The sequence below is a fragment of the Coffea eugenioides genome, chromosome 10 (assembly GCF_003713205.1).
Source record: "Coffea eugenioides isolate CCC68of chromosome 10, Ceug_1.0, whole genome shotgun sequence".
NCBI classification, from domain to species: Eukaryota; Viridiplantae; Streptophyta; class Magnoliopsida; order Gentianales; family Rubiaceae; genus Coffea; species Coffea eugenioides.
The window spans coordinates 12,846,870-12,866,598 of record NC_040044.1 but is presented as its reverse complement, the minus strand read 5'-3'; the positions used below and the strand labels follow the sequence as shown (position 1 = coordinate 12,866,598).

The 19,729-nt window shown below is 35.1% G+C and overlaps 1 protein-coding gene across 2 annotated transcripts; it reads right to left on the bottom strand.

The window, feature by feature from the left end:
* Nucleotides 1-541: 541 nt before the first annotated feature.
* LOC113749597 (ran-binding protein M homolog) lies at nucleotides 542-15,112 on the bottom strand. Of its 2 annotated transcripts, none has more exons than XM_027293388.1 (10): nucleotides 14,423-15,097; nucleotides 12,585-12,731; nucleotides 10,628-10,714; nucleotides 9,218-9,263; nucleotides 7,819-7,895; nucleotides 6,000-6,162; nucleotides 4,595-4,663; nucleotides 3,006-3,065; nucleotides 1,617-1,703; nucleotides 542-1,167 (listed from the first exon to the last, which is right to left on the bottom strand). In XM_027293388.1, exons 1-10 carry the CDS (start codon nucleotides 14,803-14,805, stop codon nucleotides 910-912), a joined length of 1,377 nt encoding a protein of 458 aa, XP_027149189.1. In that variant the 5' UTR covers nucleotides 14,806-15,097; the 3' UTR covers nucleotides 542-909. The 2 variants fall into 2 exon arrangements, with proteins under 2 accessions (XP_027149189.1, XP_027149191.1); XM_027293390.1 differs by having other exon boundaries at nucleotides 1,045-1,167; nucleotides 1,610-1,703; nucleotides 14,423-15,112.
* Nucleotides 15,113-19,729: the final 4,617 nt, after the last annotated feature.

Here is a 19,729-nt window from a genome sequence, read left to right as displayed (position 1 = left end):
ACTTACTCCTAATTTCCCAAGTCACACCCTTTCCCTATTGGAAAAAAAATTTGTTAAAATAAATAGTAGTACATTAAACATCAAAAAAATAAAAAAAGGAAACACGATTATGTTACATAATAATAGATAATAGATAACATATAATAAATAGATAAGGATCGACAGATTGTGCATCACACCTTAAATTAGAGTATACACAATCTCTGCCAAGGAAGCCTTAGCTAATGACAACAGTTGAGTCCTTAAGAGCTCCTAAATTCAAATCTCCCTTCAGCCCTCTTATATCCGCTCCTTTCCCTGTTAGAAAGAAAATTTTAGAAAAGTCTCCCGGTACTCAATTTACTGCAACTCTTTCTGGTTTGACAAGATCAATTGGAGAACACTAAAGTAACTGGTATCTAGAGATCTGTGTATCACCTATATTAGCTCGATTCTGGTGACCACCAGTGTAGGACAAAGTTTGCTCTCTCCAGCTAGAGAGAGAGAGAGAGAGGGAGAGAGAGAGAGAGAGAGAGAGAGAGAGAATCCTCTATGGACCACATTAAGCAATGGACAGTTGACATCAATTGGCAGAAGCAAAGAAAGTAAGAGATGCTTATCCTGTACAGCAGGTGTATTATAACTGTAAAAACATTAGCATTAACCGCTATCTAGGTTACTGCTGTAACATCAATTGGTCAACGAAGCACTTTCGTTCATCGCTTATGTTATCAGGGTACAAACTTTACAGCAGAGGAACCCTCGTTTAGAAGACTAATATTACTGACAATTTAGGACTTACACAAGGCCCCCACTCAAGACGCATCTCGGACCCTAAAAGCAATTTTACCGCCTGTGCTGAATAGGTGAAGCTCGATATGTACACATGGACAGAGGTAGCAATCTAGTTGTATTGGCAGTAAATATATGTCAAAGTAGTCGGCCCAGATAAAATGCTTCACCCTGATCACCATTCAACGACCGCTTCTCTAAGAAGCATGCAGTTAGCTGCCTGAGTAATCTCTCAAGACAAGAATGCAAGCAAACTCTTGCATCCGTGATATTAGGATTTGTTGATAAGATCATGGAATTAACAGCATCAGCTACAATTTCTCGCTGAGAATCTTCAAGAAGATATCCAACTGAGGACTTCAGTGGCTGTTCATATGCTAGCAATGCCGCACAATCCTGAGGAGAGAGAAAGGAGTACTTGAAGTCATTTTAATATGTTACCGACAGATTTATAACAAGAAGAGAGATGCTTTAAAAATTCTTCATAAACGTTCCCCTCTCCAGGTCTCCAAACAGGAAGCCTATGGTCTGTCCAGTAACATAAATACCACAAGATTTTAAAACTTGGCGTTGTGAATTAGTTGTTTAATGGTTTCAGTTAATTCATGGATGTCCTTTATAAACAAATTGAAACAAGATGCACGGATTTCCATTAATTTTGCAAATGTACATTTATAGAGCTTACAAGTGAATAAATCTAACAATTATGGTCAAGAAGCATAATTCTAACAAGACAATGGTTTCTCCATACTAGTCAGATAGCCAGATTTTGACCACACTGAATCAGTATTGCAGTGAGAGATCCAGTCAAACAAACTATAATAGTGAAAATGTATACCAGGTACCTTAACCAGATCGTGAACCTCGGTCAACCTGTAAAACTTTTCGAACTCGGTTCTGCCAAATACCACCGCCTCTTCCAACTTGCCGATCTGAAAATAACAGCAGGCATCACTTGCCAATCTTAATGCTCATTTTAGAGCTAATTTTTGAAATAATAGCCGCAGAATATCCAATACATGCAATATCTAAGTATCGAAGTGCCCTGAGGAAAGAGTTTGAGTTGGCATTCAAGAATAGTAATACACCCACATGCTTTTTGAAGGAAAACTAAGAATGAAGAAATAATAAGAAGACAAAAGTGATGCCAATACCTCATCATATATCAAAAAACTAATCACAAACTGTTACAAATACATTGGTAATTTTCTTTAACATCTAGTTCTCATTAACCTGCGGAGGTGCCCGAGGTCAAATATAACATGTTTAGCTCAAACGGAGAACTTCAAAGAATTAGACAAGCCCTATGAGATAAAATCTCATGTAACGTTTAAAGTGGCAATAATGGGGCCCAAAAGCTACTCATAGGACGTGCTAAAAGGGAACTATCTAAATGACAACTGCTTCAATAGTAACATTACCAATATTCTGCCACAGTATGAACTGTGGAAAAACACTGCAAGCTTTGCTATGCTGATGAATAAAAAGCTACTCAGCAACAATTCAAAATGTCACTCCTATCCATTTGCACGTCTTTCAGGAGAATCCATCAGTGCATCAAAGTCTTTGGACCCAGATCTAGGTTGAAATTTCTACAGTTGAACTCATTGGAGAGGGCTTGTGATCTTAGGAAAGGTTAGCATAAGGTTTAACTGAAAATGCCATTTCTATGGACTATTTATTGCTACCCTAACTTAAATTCATTTAAACCTAAGATTGAAGAAACATCACACTTCAGCTCAGGGTCAGCTGCCACACCATCCAAAGACTAATCAAATTAGACTGGGGAACCTCTGACAGATTCTTGGAATTCAAAACCAGGAAATATTTTGGTGCTGTCAATTGACATCTAATCATCCCAGTCTTTAAGGAAGCAATCAACGAGTAAGGGTTTCATAAAGTCTTTTCCACCTAATAAGTAGACAAAGGTTAGTGAGTCCCTTACTCTGTTAAAAACAGTGCAGTAATTTCGGCCCTAGCAAAGAACATCAAGCATGACCAGGAAGTACAAAATTCCAGTTGCCCATGGAAACATATCTGTTCTATCCTCTCATTTTCCTTAAAGTACCATTTTTTATAACTTTTAGCATTACATTTGATTGAGACAAGAACCATATACCAGAACCATATAGCAATGCGTATAACACATTTATAAGCATCAAAGGACAGAATGCAGACAGTTGGCCAAGCAATCAAGCATATAACTCGAACTATATAGAAAAAAAGAATATTACCCGAACAAGCTCAATGAATTTTTGACAGTGAAGCAGAAAGCACATAGCTGATTTATTGTCCTGCACAAAGCAAAACCAATAACTAAGATCAGGAGACTAATCATCACGTGAAAAATAAATATTACTTCAGAAGTGACAGGGGAGACAGAAGCCAACGAATTTTACAGCAAGTTGATTGGCTGTAACCAGAAAAGCCTGTCACTGGAGAAGTCTGTCTTTATTAATTAAGTCAATTTTTAAGCAAATGCTAGCTGAAGAACAAGTGAAGAAAGTGGGGCCATACTCAATTTAACAGGAAAAATAGGAAAACTACAAGCTGATATCAATGAGAGAGAAAGAAGATGATGTCTAAAGAATTTCTTTCCACCATCAACCATTTACAGATCTATTAGTTTTTAGGCCTCATGCTGTGAAAATGATGATCATGACAGAAGCCCAATGAGAAAAAAATAACCAGTTAAAGAATGAGAAAAAAAATCATGGCACAAAATTCCAGTAGAACCTTCATAATTACATCTAGTTGAAGCAATTTTGCTGGTTCACTTTAAAAAATCAATAAACCAGTTTCTTATCAGTGGAATCATCTTGAAACTCAGTAAATCAGTGTCTTAATTATATTTCTTATCTTTCACTCAAGCAGGCATAGCTTAATACACCTCCAGAACCATTCGAGAATGATACATCTAGGCCATTCAAAACTACAAACATGACTGTCCAAGTTGTATGCATAGGAGGATCAATAATTAAGCAAAAGGTGTTGTTCCACAAAAAGATGAACTTCTGAACCATATCTTGGCAAATTGTACTCCTTGACAAAAGAAGTATTATCAAAGTTCCCTCAGCTTTAATTATATTTCTTATCTTTCGCTCAAGCAGGCATAGCTTAATACACCTCCAGAACCATCCAAGAATGATACATCTCGGCCATTCAAAACTACAAACATGACTGTCCAAGTTGTATGCATAGGAGGATCAATAATTAATCAAAGTGTCGTTCCACAAAAAGATGAACTTCTGAACCATATCTTGGCAAATCGTACTCCATGCCAAAATAAGTATTGCCAAAGTTCCCTCAGCTTGAATTTTCTGTAGGTTTGTTTGAGAAGTTGGCCTCATCAACATGAGTTTAATAAAACAGATTTTCGTACCCCAAACTGGTATTATCAGTGGATCTCCACAGCATTTGTGACTTAAGAACGCAATCACATCTACTTCAAGAAGCTAAGATCAACAACAAATATTTTACTTATAGCCTCACATACTAGTTGATGAATGGGGGAATATGCCCTCAATTAAGAACCAAAAGGAAAACAAGCATTATTTGGCCAGTGCTCACAGTATTTCGCATTTAGCCAGTAATTTCTAACTAAAGGAAGTGAAAAGTTACATGTTGTCTGATATAAAGCTCAGCTGATAGACAAGGGGGAAAAATAAAAAAAGAAAAGATAGGGAAGGACAATAAAGCTCAGCCAGTAATAAACAGTACTAAGAGTAGGCATGAAATGCATAACAAGCACAAAAGTAAGAACTTACTAGAAACACAGTTTATGCAAATAAAACTGACATCTATAGGATCAGTATTCGTTTACCTGAACAATCTGAGGATACCATATGCGAAGCTTGTCAAATGCATCATCAATCTCACCACTCCTAATTAGCTGCACAGGTTGCAAATCAAGGTTACTTGGAGTTCTTACACATTTATCATGAGAAAAATGAAACTAAAATAAATGAAGAGATTGGCATGTAGAAGCTAAAAAGAGAAGCCAATTCAAAATAAGAGATTGGCACGTAGAAGCTAAAATAAGTGAAGAGATTGGCATGTAGAAGCTAAAAAGAGAAGCCAATTCAAGCAAGAAAGTTCTTTCCAAGGGTAAAGGGTAGGAGTTAAATCAGCTAAATCCGCCCCCTCCTCCCTCCCCCCCCCCCCCCCCCCCCCCCCCCCAACACAGAAAAAAAAAACCTAAAACCAACTGGCTTTGTGAAAACTTTGACGCATCAGAATGACAGCATATACAAGAACAAGCGAAATCATGTTGAGTTATGATTTAGAGGCGAAGGAAATGACTAAAAAGGACAATCCAAGGAAAGTCTTCACGAAATAGATTAATTTCAATAAGATCACTTAGTATCTCTAGGTTTTATCAACAACTTGGAAAACAGAATGATGCACAAGAATTGTGCCTATGAAAATGGAACACATTGCTCGCTCAAAATTAGGTCAACAAGTGAACAAGAAATTGACGATTCCTTAACAGTGCTTTCCCATCAAATATCTTTTCTATGAATTACGATTAACCATGTATGCAAGAGATTTGGTGAATAAGTACATAAGTTACGCCAACATACACCAGCAGATCTACTGAAACAGAAAAACAGAAGTTCCAAACAAAATTCAGTTCACTGTTCCACCAAATACCAGAAATTCCAACAGTGTATTAGTACTTATTCTGTATACATTTTAGTTGGTTAAGATAATTATTGCCCTGCAGATCAATGTGTTAAGAAACTCTTCAGCTAACACATGCTTAACAATAATTTAAAGGCTATTAGTTAGTTAACAAGCAATACTTGTTTGCATGTCTCCAGTCATTAATTGCAAGAAGGGTAGAAGCCCGCAAGAACTCATAACAGATGCACTTCCAAGAATAATGACCATTCTGTAAAGCTAACATATTGCCCGAGTGGGATGTCACTATATTTTCCAAACAAAACTAAAAGGAGACCCAGAAACAAAAATTTTATGATCAAAACATTTATGTATATAAAAAATAGTTCTAACCTTGAAAAATTAATGATTTTTCAGTAAAAGAAGAAAGCAACATAAGCAACCATTCAGATATGCTATACCTAGATAGCAAACAGCTTAGCCCCTCAGTTACAACTAAAAGCATCATTGAAACAAGAAATCAAAATGAACAGAAAGTGCTCTCATTCTTCTGTAGCATCGCACTTGTCAAACAATTATGAGAAGCATGCTTCTAGCATTTATACCTGACGAAGAGTCTTTCTGTGATTCATTGCATAAGTGATCTCAGTATCACTGGATCCATTCTCCTGACCTAATGCGATGGGAGGAACAGTACTTCTACTAGCCATGTCAAACTGTTTGAGCGTTTCTTCATATCCATAATATTGTAAGTAGGAACGGATAATTCTGGAACCCAAAAAAATAAATAAATATTTTAATGATGTAGTGGTAAAGCTGCAAAGATAAATGTGGAACTCAACAAACTCACAAATACAGAACTTGTAATATATACACCAAACACATCATACACAACAAAGTACATGAAATGCATCTGCCATGGCGAAGGCTCCCATACCAAAGGCATGATACTGAAGATCAATTAAAACATATTAATGTGTTTGGATTGAGATAATTTGAAACAAAATAATTTACTTCACAAATCCCAATCACCTTTTTTATCTTCTCAATCACCTTTTTATCTCACATACATCACATCACAAAAAGTGCTACAGTAATTATCTCAAATAAATCATCCAAATAAACTCTTATCCAAACAAACTTCTCTTCAAGAATACATGTTCTTCGCAATCACTAAAAAACCTTAAATGTCCTATGAGGATTCGCTTTTAGTTCAAGTACAAACTTCCCTTAGATCTCTTTTTGCTACCTGACAGCAAATAAAATAAGATATTTCAGCATATTGCAGTCAAAGAAATGGACAACCTCCAAAACACCCAAAAAAGGGAGTCATTGTGTATATGTTGAATATGTCAATAAAGATCAAATAGTTTGTATTTGCAGTTAGAAACAAAGAAACATCACAACATAGATAATATTCCACAAAAGGATTAACTGTAATGTGTAAGGAAAAGCGGGCTACAGAACCACTATATTAACCTAAATAGAGCCCCAAAGTTCCTTCCTAGCAAGAGAAAAAAAATTCAGAAGTCCCTCACACTAACATGCAATTTAAAAAAAAAAAAAAGACATTTAATTATACTTAGCATGTTCTCTCTGGCAAACAGATCACATGACTTCCAGATAACTCTTTAAGACTAAAATCCTCAGCAATTTTGAGCCAAGTTCTGAAATGCTTTTAGACTAAACCAATTATCAGCTGGAAGGATGTCCGGCCAATCTTTGCCACTGTTTAAGACAGAACACATTTTTTCCTCTAATGTTCACATAAGAAAAAAAATGTGTTTCATCAAGAATCTGCCTGTTACCAATGCGTCATCAAGTTAAAGAAAGTAAGATCAATTTCATCAAACTACTACTATTAGACATGAGAATTGTGCTTTTGCATGCTCAAATTATCTTCTGAAAGACCACAGACCAGGAATGTAGCTATTTTCTATCTCTCATCAAAAAGAAAAAAGTTCTCTTACTTTTTCAGCATGCACGCACTATTATTAATTGTTCCACCCAGTTTGAGTTTGTACATGCTTAAAAAATTGATTCCAGAGGTGCAGAGCCTAAACACCTCTCAATGTACAGTAGTTAAGTTTCAAAGAATTTTGTCACTTGAGAAAATAACGTCATAGGTTAATTTCGTGTGGTTGGTTACTAATTATTCTGGTGGGAAAAGTATTCATGCAGTAAAAAGGGCCTCTGAAAAAGTTGTGCTTATCCTTTTTTGAGATATCTATGTGATATTCTAGTTGTAAAAACTTTCCCCACAGTTCGCTTAATTGCCAGAATCATAGTAACATGTACTTCTGTTTGTCCACAATTTTGAGAGGATTTCAAAAGTCTATTCGACAGACAATGCAGCCTTGATTATTTGAATTGCTATCTCAGAACACCAAACATTATATAATTTACATTGATATCTAGACTTACTCATAACTGGCATTCTGTGATATAGATATCTTATCAATTGTCATCTGTTGCTTTCTTCTTTCCTCTGCTTCAAACGCCTGATTGAATAATATGAAACAAAGAAATTAGAAGAAACAAATATTACTCTAGCAACAGTTACCTAGTACTTTGGTTTAATTTAAGACATCATATTCTGCTAAGCTGAATAACATGACATAAGCCCACATACAGGTAGAATACGATGATCAGGGACAGTTAAGGGTACTGTGTGTAAGCGTTGTGGTTGACCAAAAGAACAAACAAAACATTCTAGATTCTAAAATATAACACACTTTGCTGGTATATGTAAGAAATTCAACAGTAATGCAGAAATTACCATAATCGGAGACAACCATGGAAAATAATCAGAGAGCAGAAAACCAATGCTGATAGTAAGTGAACCTTTTCCGAGATAAATTATTATTACCACCTCTGAACTTTTTGTAGATGCTAGAATAGGTTAATGAGATTCCTTGTTAGACTTGAGCGCTTTCGCCCACTTTTAGGTAGGACCTTTCAGGAACAGTCACTTGATTGTCTTGCTCTCCAATTAAATATCAAATTCAAAGCTTATGCACCATATAGAGGGGTAAATTATCAATCTTTAAGGAGTATTTATAGACATTTTGGCTGATGCATTATCAACTAAACACTGTACATACAGTTCTCTGATAGCATGGGGCCCACAAAAAAAATGTATAGTTTCCTGATGGAATAGAGATTACATGGCCAAAACAACACATACAGAATCTCGAGAAGCTAAAATTCACCTAGAAATTTTGGGCAAAGTGGATTTACAGGTAAGAGAATCAGCTACTACTAGGAGTATGGTTTGATGGCCATTTTATGCGATTCCCAACTGCTGTTTTCCAGCAATTAAGTGAGCAGGGTAAAAGATCACAACAGTACTAGCTCTACAAACTCTTGCAACTTAATAGTCAGCTGAAAAGCAAGTGAAGCGAATCTTGGTAGGCTAAAAACTCAAGCCTAATTTTTCCTTTGATTCACTTATAAGTTACTTCATTAGGACAAAGATTTTCTGCAATAACTGGGTTGGTGCTCTAACATGGCAGCCAAATACTCATATCTTAATCCGAAATTACAAGGTACAACGAAAAAGTCATTATACCTGGTTGAAAAATCCCCAAGAAACCACTAGAGGTCAGAAATAATGAAAAGAGAGCAACTTTTTAATACAACCATCTGAAATGCAATTGATTACCTAAATTTGACAAAGGGAACCATTTGTAAAATCTGAGTGCAATCATTACCATCAAGGGCCAAAAAGCAAAAGAGCCATAATTGATCCACCTTAATAAAGGTTTGACACACCAACTTGGACATGAATAGAGATCATGAAGAATTACCAAGAAAATCATACCTTTAGATCAAAAACAAATGGGTCCTTTCCAAAGTTGACCGTTACCCTGCCACAATACAGTCAAAAAACAAGCATAAGAAAAGTTCTAGTTTATATAAGAAACCATGAATAAACTGGAATAACTCAAACAAAATAGCAATTTGAACAAATATTGTTACAATTACTAAGAGAAAAGATACATGCCAAGAGTGCAGAAAAGGAAAAGAACTTGGAATAGAAAATATTAAATGACAAAGTAGCAATATAGTGCCAGAGCACATGCATGGTACAATCGATTATAGATGTCACTACCAACTTAAACCCACCAACTAAAAAGGTAGTTGGTCTATGTCGCAATTCATATTCAATACAGCTAACAAACATATAGTCAAAGAGCGACACATCAAAAAGATTATCGGGTTCCAGAAAACGGAAAAAATTATAAAGAACAGAAGAGTAATAAGATTTACTTTTCAGAAAAAATGAAAGTTTTTTTTTTATCTTAATATTTCCAACCAGGCAAAGCTTTAGGCAATAAGACAAATTTAGCATTCACTAATGCATGGTAAGTGTGGTGCGTTTGTAAAATACATAACACTGCAAGCTTTATTGTCAGGCATGCTTTACCAAGAGAAAAGTAAGCAAATGCCCAAGGTAATCCTTCATCATGGTTATTGTGCTTATATACAATGGCTGTGAAAATTGCCTTCCGAAGGTGCTATAACCTCTTAACAAGTCTTGATAATCAAATCCAGAAGAAAAACACTTCTTTAAGTAAATTACAAGAGTCTCCACAAGTAAACTGAACGGTTATCATTTTTAAATGGCATGATACTCAGCATGTCATTGGTGTCCCAGTTAGAAAACAGATCCACATTAGCTCTGCTGACCTCTTTATTAGGGCACTACAATGGGCCATAACCATTCCTCATTATGAGAATTACACTTTACATGGTATATAGGTTTTTTCTACTTTTTTTTTAACCTCCCAACATAAGAAGCATTTGAAAAGAGAAAACCTAAACCTTCAGCATTCTTATCTTAATACAAACCGATTACCAATAGTCTGAATAAAGTACGATTATGAAAATTAATGCCCAAGCATTGTTAGGCCTATTTATCTTTGCCAAGTTAAAGCTCCTTCACAACCATGGCCAGCATAAGCGAGATCTCTGAGAATGTTCAAGGCACCTTGAGAATACCAGAAAAGATGGTATACAAAATTTTCAGATCTGGAAAAGTTTGTCTGACTACCCATCGACCTTATTATTTGAAAATCGGCACTGCACATGAATATTAGAGATTATAGGAGCTATAGACTTGTATAACAGCTTTTCAATTAGCCTGAAAATGTTCCGTCAATCAAGAAGTTGAAATATACATATAAAAAATGCAAGAGCATATAAGGAAAAACCAAAAGCTGCTACATACTCCTCATTTTGGCTATGAACAGCAACTGTAGGAAATAAAGGACCTTTGACATCCTTGGCCACAGTTCCCACTACTTTCCCATTTTTCCTGTACCAAAATAATTCAACAACAATTTTGAGAATGTTAACAAGCATAATTTACAACTGGATGCAGGGTTAACTACAGCTCTAAAAGGTCTTATTACTGACAATTAGCTCTCCCCACAATGAAGTAAACTTACAGAAAGGGAGGAAAGCCAATTTTGTTTACCTCAAATATCAGAATAGTAGAAGCAAAATTACAATGGTAAAATACACTAAATCCCCTTGTGGTTTGAATAATGGTCATGAAACCCCCTCATTGTTTAAAAACCCCGAAAGAACCTCCTTTTGTTTTGGACTAAACTGGAACATGGATGGAAATCATCTCCACTAACAGAAGCTAAAGCACACTCACCTCATACGTGAGTACAAGTCATAAATTACGTTTTTTTTTTCATATTATAATCAACCTTTCTCCACAAAATACCCCTACTATTACAGGTTATGTCACCTGTAAAATTTTTTTAAAAAAAAATCTCACCATATCTCATTATTAATTGTATTTCTTCTCCTATTTTGTTCTTTCTCCTTCCCCTTTTTTCCCATTTGTTTCTTTTGCTTCTTCTTGTCTGATTTGTGGTCAATCCTCTAGCTGAACTGGCATGGGCGGTGGGTTATTCAGAGCTGCCACCGCCAACAGCCATCCTGCCACCTCCAACTGCCACCAACCACCTCTGGCCACCATCTCCAGTGATAATTTTGCCAATTTTTCTTCCCATATTTTAATTTTCATGTAAATCATGATTTGGTTTTTGAATTCTGCCAAAAAAAAAAAAAAAACTGAAAAAAAATGATGAGCTGTGTAAAAGAACAATTGCAAACAACATAGATTGTTTTAGATTACAATTTTCCCGTTTCTTCACGCTTCTAGAGTTTCACAATATCAACGCACCTCTTTCTATTAATTTCAATCTTCATCAAATGAAGAGGCAATTAAAGCAAATCAAAATTTGAAGAAAAACACTATATCCTCTTTATTTCACAATTTGAAGAAAAGATGATTTTTTAACATGAATCTATGAATGAAGCAGATTCAGTGGCAAAAAATTTTAAAAAAAAGAAATAAATTAAAGATGGCATATTCATCTTCTTCGCTGATGGTGAGCAAAAAGCTCCAGAGTAACTTCGTCATCAGCAGCTGCAGTGTCAGAGGTGCAATCTTGAAGGTGTTTTCTCTCTCTCTATTGTGCTTCGGGGGTTCATTGCTGGCTATCTTAATCGGCTGAAGAAGAATAAAGAAAAGACAAAAGGTAACGAATAAAAACAAAAAAAAAAAGAGAAAAAGAAAAGAAAGGAAGTTGACGGTGGTGGCTCATTAGAGTACTGGAGATCTTGGTATAGATAGTCGATTGCAGAACTTGGACATCTTAGAGTTGATGACAATGGAAGATGAACTGGTGTTGGTTGGGGTGAAAGAAAAGAAAAGAAAAAAGGAAGAAAAATGAAAACAAGGGCCTGGTGCAGATCATTTGCAGCTGGAGAAGATAACATATCTTCTAAAATTTCAAATAAACTCCTTAACTATCTTTCCTTTACCAAATCTATGTAGAAATATTTTAAAACTAAAATTGAGGCTCCCACTTAATTTTTTGGTATTTTAAATTAAGAATAGAATCGAAATTTCATGGTTCTTTGTCAATAGAGACAGTTTCCGCCCACTTCCCAGATTAGTCCAAAGCACAAGGAGGCCCTTTGGGTGTTTTTGAACAAAAGGGGGGTTCCGTGACCTTTGACGAAACCACAAGGGGGTTTCTTGTATTTTACCCAAATTACAATGAAACATGCTGCTTATTAGTTCAATCTGCACTCCACAATCACTAAAATAAAACAACATTATCCATATTGTACAAGAAAGAAAAAAAAGATGGTTATCTTACGTGAAGAAAAATTCCTGTGCAGAGTAGTTAATGCCACCACCAACAGAATCACCAGTTGTATAAGTTGGGCCAAATGTTTCTCCTTTGCCATGTCCACGGTAAAGCAAACCATCATCGCCATGATATCCAAAGCTGTTTGCTTCCCAACTGTCAGAAACAAAAGTTCCATGATGAAAATGGTGGCAAAAGTTCAATTACTTCCTACCTGTCTCACAAACATGCACTCAAAAAGAACTAACAAAAATGTCAATAACACATGGATTTTGAAATGAATGTCAGATGGGAATCCTTCATTCAATTCTCCTATTGAGCATTAACAGTACAGGAATGAGACATCTGGAATGCACTACAATAGGTTCCAAGATACTCTTTTAAGGTATTAAGCTTCTCCTCCTTTCTTCACCCTCCCCTACTTATATAACATCCACTCCCTCAAAAATAAAACAACAGAAAAGAAAGCAAATGAGCAGCAAGGCATCTGACTTTTACTGTAAGGGTGAGGCATGCCTTTTATATCTACAGAACAGAATTCATTTTCCTGATATTTTTTAAACAGAAATTAAGTGATATGCCAGTTATCCCAGAAATTAAGTGATATGCCAGTTTTCCCAATGTGTCAATACAGAGTCTGACTCCAGTCCATAGCTAATGTATTGGAGCCACATGTCAAAAAAGCAATCAAATTAGAAGACAAGCAAGAGAAGAAGGCAACCCCTTGCCAAAGAAACTATTTTCACAAACAAAAAACATAAACATCTTATTTCCTCCTACGGATTCTGAAGCAAGCACACTGTTATGTATTGACCTTTGTTTTCCTTTGCTCGAGCCTTTCATCAGCTCTCTTAGAAATGACATTCCAAAGTTTCCTTACAACAGATAGTAAGCACAGAAATGACTACTCCAATTCATTTCATTTTATACTCATTAAAATAGGACCTGTTGCACTTCACCACTTCTAGAAAGCCCTTAGAATACGTTCCTCTAAATCATGCTTTGAGTAACTGCTTTTACCTCGGGGAAATTTATCTTCTAAAATCCATTATCAACAGCTATACCATAGGTTCTATACCAACAAATGCCATGTATAACTCACAAGAAGAAACAATGTACTTATGTCAGTACCCCAACCTAGAATCTAGTCAAAAGTGTAGAGTTACAAAAAGACTCTTAAAGCACCAAAATTAAGGTTTGGTCCATATTTCTTGACGTAAGATACTTCAAAAGGATATCCAAGGTGTCATTTTTTAATCACAAAACAACAAATTTAAGAGGGGATAATGAAAATAAGATGATCCACAGATAAATTGCTCATGTCTTTCATAGATCATTTAGAACAGCTTCGTAAATACAATTTTTAGCTCTAGCTACTGAGCCAACCAAAGAAAATCTGTGAGCAACCTAATCCGGTTAGCAACTCCAGACAGCATCCTAAAACATCTAATACATAGGAACATGAGACAACCATAAACAAGTAGCAGTAATATTAACCACTGCAGCATACTTCACCCCCGTCTCATGCAAGAAAATGACCGAAATTATCCCAATCAAGAATACCACAATCATTATCTGTATGTTAGTCTCTGTTTATCTTAAACACAATATCTACGATCTTGTGTGCAAATCACAAACAAACACTCAAACATCCAAAACAAAGATCAATTCTCAAATTTATCCAAAAATCCGATAAACCCTACCATCAAATTGAACTCTTTTAGCACAAAAAACCTCGCATTTCCAATTCAAAAACATAAGAAATCATTTCAATTGAAGATTTTCAAACTACAGTAACGAAAATAACAATAACTAAATCCAAGAAACAACTAATCTCGAATCCTAACCCTGGTTGGCGGCGCATTTTAAAGCCCGAGGCGGTGAAACCAATAGCAATCTGGCCTTTAGCACCGGCATTCTTAACAAAGATCTCGAAGTAATAAACCAGCCGTTTCAACGGCGCCGGCTTGTTCGCCTGAACAACGCCGACATCGTGACCGTGCAAATTCACAGTAGGATACTGAACTGATAGCTTATCCGACAAAACCACTGAAAACATTCCCGAGCTGTTAAACGTGTCCAGCTCCGTCGGCTCCTCCTCGAATTCCGCGTCCTCCTTTGACGAGGAGGAAGTCGACGTAGTAGCTGTCGCGGCGGCGGCTGCTGCTTTCGAGTTGGAACGCCATAGTTCTAGGAAGTGGAGGCCAATTACGTCATTTTCTTGCGCCATTTCTTTCTATTTTGGGAAGGTAGACTGGCTCTGGATGCAATATGTGTGTGTTTTCACCGTGTGATTCTCTGTGAGGGAAGAGGTGAGGGAAACGATTACGAGGACATTTTAGGGATTTGGATTAGGATTGGAATTTCGGAGCCCTAGAAATGGCGAAAGAGTACGACGGAAGGAAGGAAGCAAGGACGAAGAAGACGAAGACGATGATGATGAACAATCGGTGATTGAAGAGGGGGTTCTGAGGTAATTATTCCGTTAAGTTTAACTTAAGCGTTAATTACATTAGACTCCTTGGATGTGTTATGTAATTGCATTTTGTTCCCCTAAATGCAATCGATACTTGCAAACCGCCTCGCCTAGCGCTAGCGGGAATATTTTGCCTGTCCTTTTATTTTTGAGCAGAAATAAAATGTTGACCTTTTTATTTTTGAGCAAAAATAAAATGTCTACTTTTAAACCAAAGAATTGAAGAAATCCTTCAATTGAGCTCTAACCAAATTATCACAAATGAACTCCCTGATTGACCAAATTACCGCTGCTCCATTATGAGTAACACATCTAAACCCAAAATAGTGGTAGTCAAATGACAAAATTGCCCTATACAAAAAGCTATATTTACCTTTGTTGAGGTTTATCTAAATTACAAAAAGAACCTTAAAATTTGCTGGCCACTGCTCCAGACTCCAGCCACTACTTCCATCATTGTCAAGCGCCACCTCTACTGTCAGCTAACACAAATGTTGATGCCTCCTTTTTTTCTCCTTTCTTTCTCTCATTCCCTCTCTTCGTCCCCTTTCCCCTCTCCTCCTCTCCTCTCCCCCTCCTTCTCCTTTCCCCCTTCCCCTCCTTTTGGTCATGTAATTGTGTGACCAAGGGGAGGGCGAGGGGACGACTAAGGGAGAAGGGGTGGCAAGAGAGAAAAAGAACAAGAAAAACAGAAAGGTAGTTGGTGGTGACGATGCTGGCCAACGGCGATAGTGGTGGGTTGAGGCAAGGGGGAGAAAGAAGAAAGAAAAGAAGGAAAAAAAATTTTTGTGTGTTTTGAGTATTTTGAGATGTGTCTTTTAAAATATTTGGAGAGTTGTTTGAGTTTTCTGTAATTAAGGAGTTTTAAATACCCTAGTAAATTTAGTTTGCTTAGTATGCATAAATGTAGAGATATTTTGATATTGGAGTTGTCCAAGTATTTATGCATTTTTATGCTTAAAAGTACCCATACAGTTTCAAACTAAAAAACAAGAGTAAAGACAGAATCTAATATAGTTCTAATTAAAAAGAATACCATTGGAGAGAGAGGGGTCACATAGTGATATGAGAGTGCAAAAGAAAACAAGATTTGAAATGTTAATGGAATATGTTAAGTATAGGTGAAGAAGTTTTTGTTCTTCTGGTAATCGTCTTCTTCATTTTTATTCTTCAATTTTTTGTGTAATTCTTTGTGAATTTCCTTTCCTTTTCTTAAATCTACAATAAAACAATTTTTTCTCTTTTCATTTTCCCTTTCTTTTTTCCATTTTACTCTTGTTCTCTTTTTTGATGCTATACATTAGGAAAAATTGTTTAAAACTTCTCTCACATTTTGCCAAATAAATTTTTTTCATCCTTCACTTAAATGTTAACTTTATGTCCATTATAAATTCAAATTAGTAAAATTTTGGCTTAACTTAATTTTTCGATCACTTTTTTAACCTAAAATCACCATATGACTCATATGCAGTCATTTTTTTCATATATAAAAAGGTCAGATCCTATCTTTTTAGTAGCAAAAATGAATATGAATTGAATCAAATCTCACCTTTTTAGGAAAAATAAATAAGGTTCGAGTCAAACCCTACTTTTTTTAGAACAAAAATGAATATAAATCGAGTCATTTGACTAACTACAAATGAGATCTAACTCTTTTGCCCCTAAAAAATGACCATGTGTGGATCATTGTCGCGCTCCATTTTTTAAAATAAAAGAGAAAAGTGTTTTAAAAATGAGTTTTTTATTTTAGAAAATAAACATAAATGGCCTAAAATGGAACTAAGAATATGCGACGGTTTGGATCCAAAATAATAGTTTAAAAAGGATTTTTTAGAAAAAGGGAGTTGCCACTTACGATTAAGTTTAGGTGCACCAAATCATCCAAAATATATTTTTAATGAAAACAAATAAAACCCTTTTAGACAACTCTAGGTTTTTGAAAATGAGAGAAAAGAGTTCGGGAGTCACGATTGAAGAAAGGCAAGGCAAAGATTTGATCGACTCAAATCTAAGGCACTCTTTCAACCAAACCAAGGTTAATTTCAAGATTTGGTCAAAAAATTTTCCTAATCTAACCTATAAAATTTATCACATTTTGGATGCTTCTAAATGGATGCAAACCTAGACCTAGATGATATCGGGAGTAAAGAAATATCTTTTCAAAGTTTAATTAGAACAAATCACATTAATTGTGAAACCCAAAAATAATCTTTCGAAGAGGTCACGAATATGCAAAAACCGAGACTCAAAAGAAGGAAATTATAATATAAATATACATGACCTAGAAAAGAGAAATGCAACATAACGGGTACGGAAGACTAAAATTTGTGACTTAGTTTTCCTTCTTATAGAGGGGTAATAGCGAACTAAGACTAAAAAATCATACTCGCCCATTTTTCATTTTTAAAGTGTGGCTCTTCTAATCTAGTCAAGCAAATGAATTAGCCTATTTTTAATTTTCTAATGAAATGCAAGTCTAAATGACATTATTTGCGTGTATAAAGATAAGGGAATAGAGGGATGTATCATGCAAATGAAAATAACCTAAAAATAGAACAAATGTATGAGATGCAATAAATGTCGCACCAAAACATGAATTTATCATATCGATGGCCTAAAGGGCCTAGTGTTGGATTAGTCAATTTCTACAAATTCTCATTAACGTTACACTAGTGAGAAATCAGAGAATGAAATTACAACTAGCATTGGATTAGTGTGGTAACGTCATGCACTCATTATGAATAAATAAAGCATATAAAGTATAATTAAAATAAATAAACATATAAGGCACATAGAACACATAACACATAGGCATAATATCTAAATCTAAATGCAACAATACTAAAAAAGTAAAGAAATACATAAGCACACAAACGCACAAGTATGCAAACAAATAAGACTTAATTGTTACATTTGGGGGCCCTAACTATAATCTAAAAGGGAAATTTTTAGAAATAATAAAACCTATCTATTACATTTGTCTATCTAAATACATTTTCTTGGCAAAAGGGAAAACCTTCTATTATAATTTGGCATTTAAAATACCCTCCAAAATAATCAAAAGACTTAAATCAAACATAAAATGAATAAAAAACTAAAATAAGTAGATAAAGGGAAAACACATAAAACATATAATCACACTTAAAAATATATAGGAGCACATAAAAGGGGTTAAAGAACAATAGAGGGTACATTTCTTGAATTAGTGGTTAAATGAGGTAGAGTTTGTCCTATTTATACTCCAAAACCAACAAAAAATTGTCAAGGCATTAATTTAATTAATAATTTAAAAGAAAATATAAACATATAACAAATTCACTTTATTATTTTTAAAATATGAATAAACATAAAATTCCTAAAAATTTACAAATTAGATACATTTAAATGAAGCATGATTAACAATTAAAGAAGATAAACAATTGTAATTAAGAAATCAAAACCATTAGGGATTCAATTGCAAAAATTAAAAAAATTTGGGGTTAGATTATAATTTTTGAAAAAATTAGGGTCAAAATCAAATAAAAATAAAGTTTAGAGACCAAAATGTAATTAAATTGAGGACTTAATTGAAAGAAATCTAAAATATTTTGGATCACAATAAAATTACTCAAAAAAGCAGGGACCGCCATGCAAAATTCGTTCCTGACTTCACCAGAAAAATAACATTTTGTTAAAACAAAGAACCAATTCACCCAACTTATTTTGCTAAACTAAACCTAATAAAAAAGTTAGGTTTGAACATCAAAGCACATGCACAAATGCAACGTGAAACCCAACACAAAATAAATTCTTAACCCCCTTTTTCAAACTCTTGAGATCAGATCTTTTCACATACATGAAATTCATGGTATTATGGACTCAACCAAACATCAAACAAGATCCAAAAGACTAAATAATCATATGAAAATGAGGATATAAGTTTCTTGAATATAAGCTTCTATGGACACACTCAAATCCTTACATGAACATCGAATCGAACAATGAAAGGTCATGGAAATACCTGAGAATGATTTTGGACTAGATTGAAACCAGAAAAACACGAATGGAAGCAGATTTGTTGAAGCTTCAAACGTGTACCAGCGAGATCAAAGTAGCAACTTTGGGGCTAGATTCGAAGGGTTTCTGGATGTTGGTTCCAAAAGATTTCTAAACGAAACTTACTCTACCAAGTTCCTAGATTATGCAGAAATCAAAAACTCCTCAAACGAAGCTTTATCGAGGAAGAAAAGTGAGTCTAAACAGGGGTGACTAATCAGTCTTTTTCTGGAAAAATTTCTGGAAAATTTCTTTTGTTTCTCCGTTCTTTCCTTTTCTTTTTCCTCTCTCTCTTTTTTGCTGTTTCTTCTTACTTCCTTTTGCCCCTAGAAACCCTTTTTTTCCTTTGTAAATGAAACTAAGCTGCAAAACCCTAATCTCAATGGTGGAGATGAAACTGGTTTTTACTGGCTCATTTCGATCCGTTTAATGGTCTCTTTCTAGATGTTTCTTGATAATTCTCACAAAGGGTGAGGTGGTTCTTTGTACTATTATGCTTGGAAGAAAAGAAAGGGAAGAAAAATTCAATTTTGTTGCTTCCAAAATTTGCCACCAATTCACGTTTGTTTTCTGTATACTGTTGAGAAGGAAAATAAAGTGCACCCAAGCGTGAATTTTTTTTTTCTGGAAAAAGGAAGGAAAC

What these genes read in the sequence shown, in the direction of transcription:
- LOC113749597 (XM_027293388.1), bottom strand. Translation starts at nt 14,805, where the DNA reads ATGGCGCAAGAAAATGACGTAATTGGCCTCCACTTCCTAGAACTATGG. An exon ending in GCACAGGAATTTTTCTTCAC is followed by an intron (nt 10,715 to 12,584) that starts GTAAGATAACCA and finishes ATTTTGGTACAG; the next exon opens with GAAAAATGGGAAAGTAGTGG. An exon ending in GTTCATAGCCAAAATGAGGA is followed by an intron (nt 9,264 to 10,627) that starts GTATGTAGCAGC and finishes GTATTGTGGCAG; the next exon opens with GGTAACGGTCAACTTTGGAA.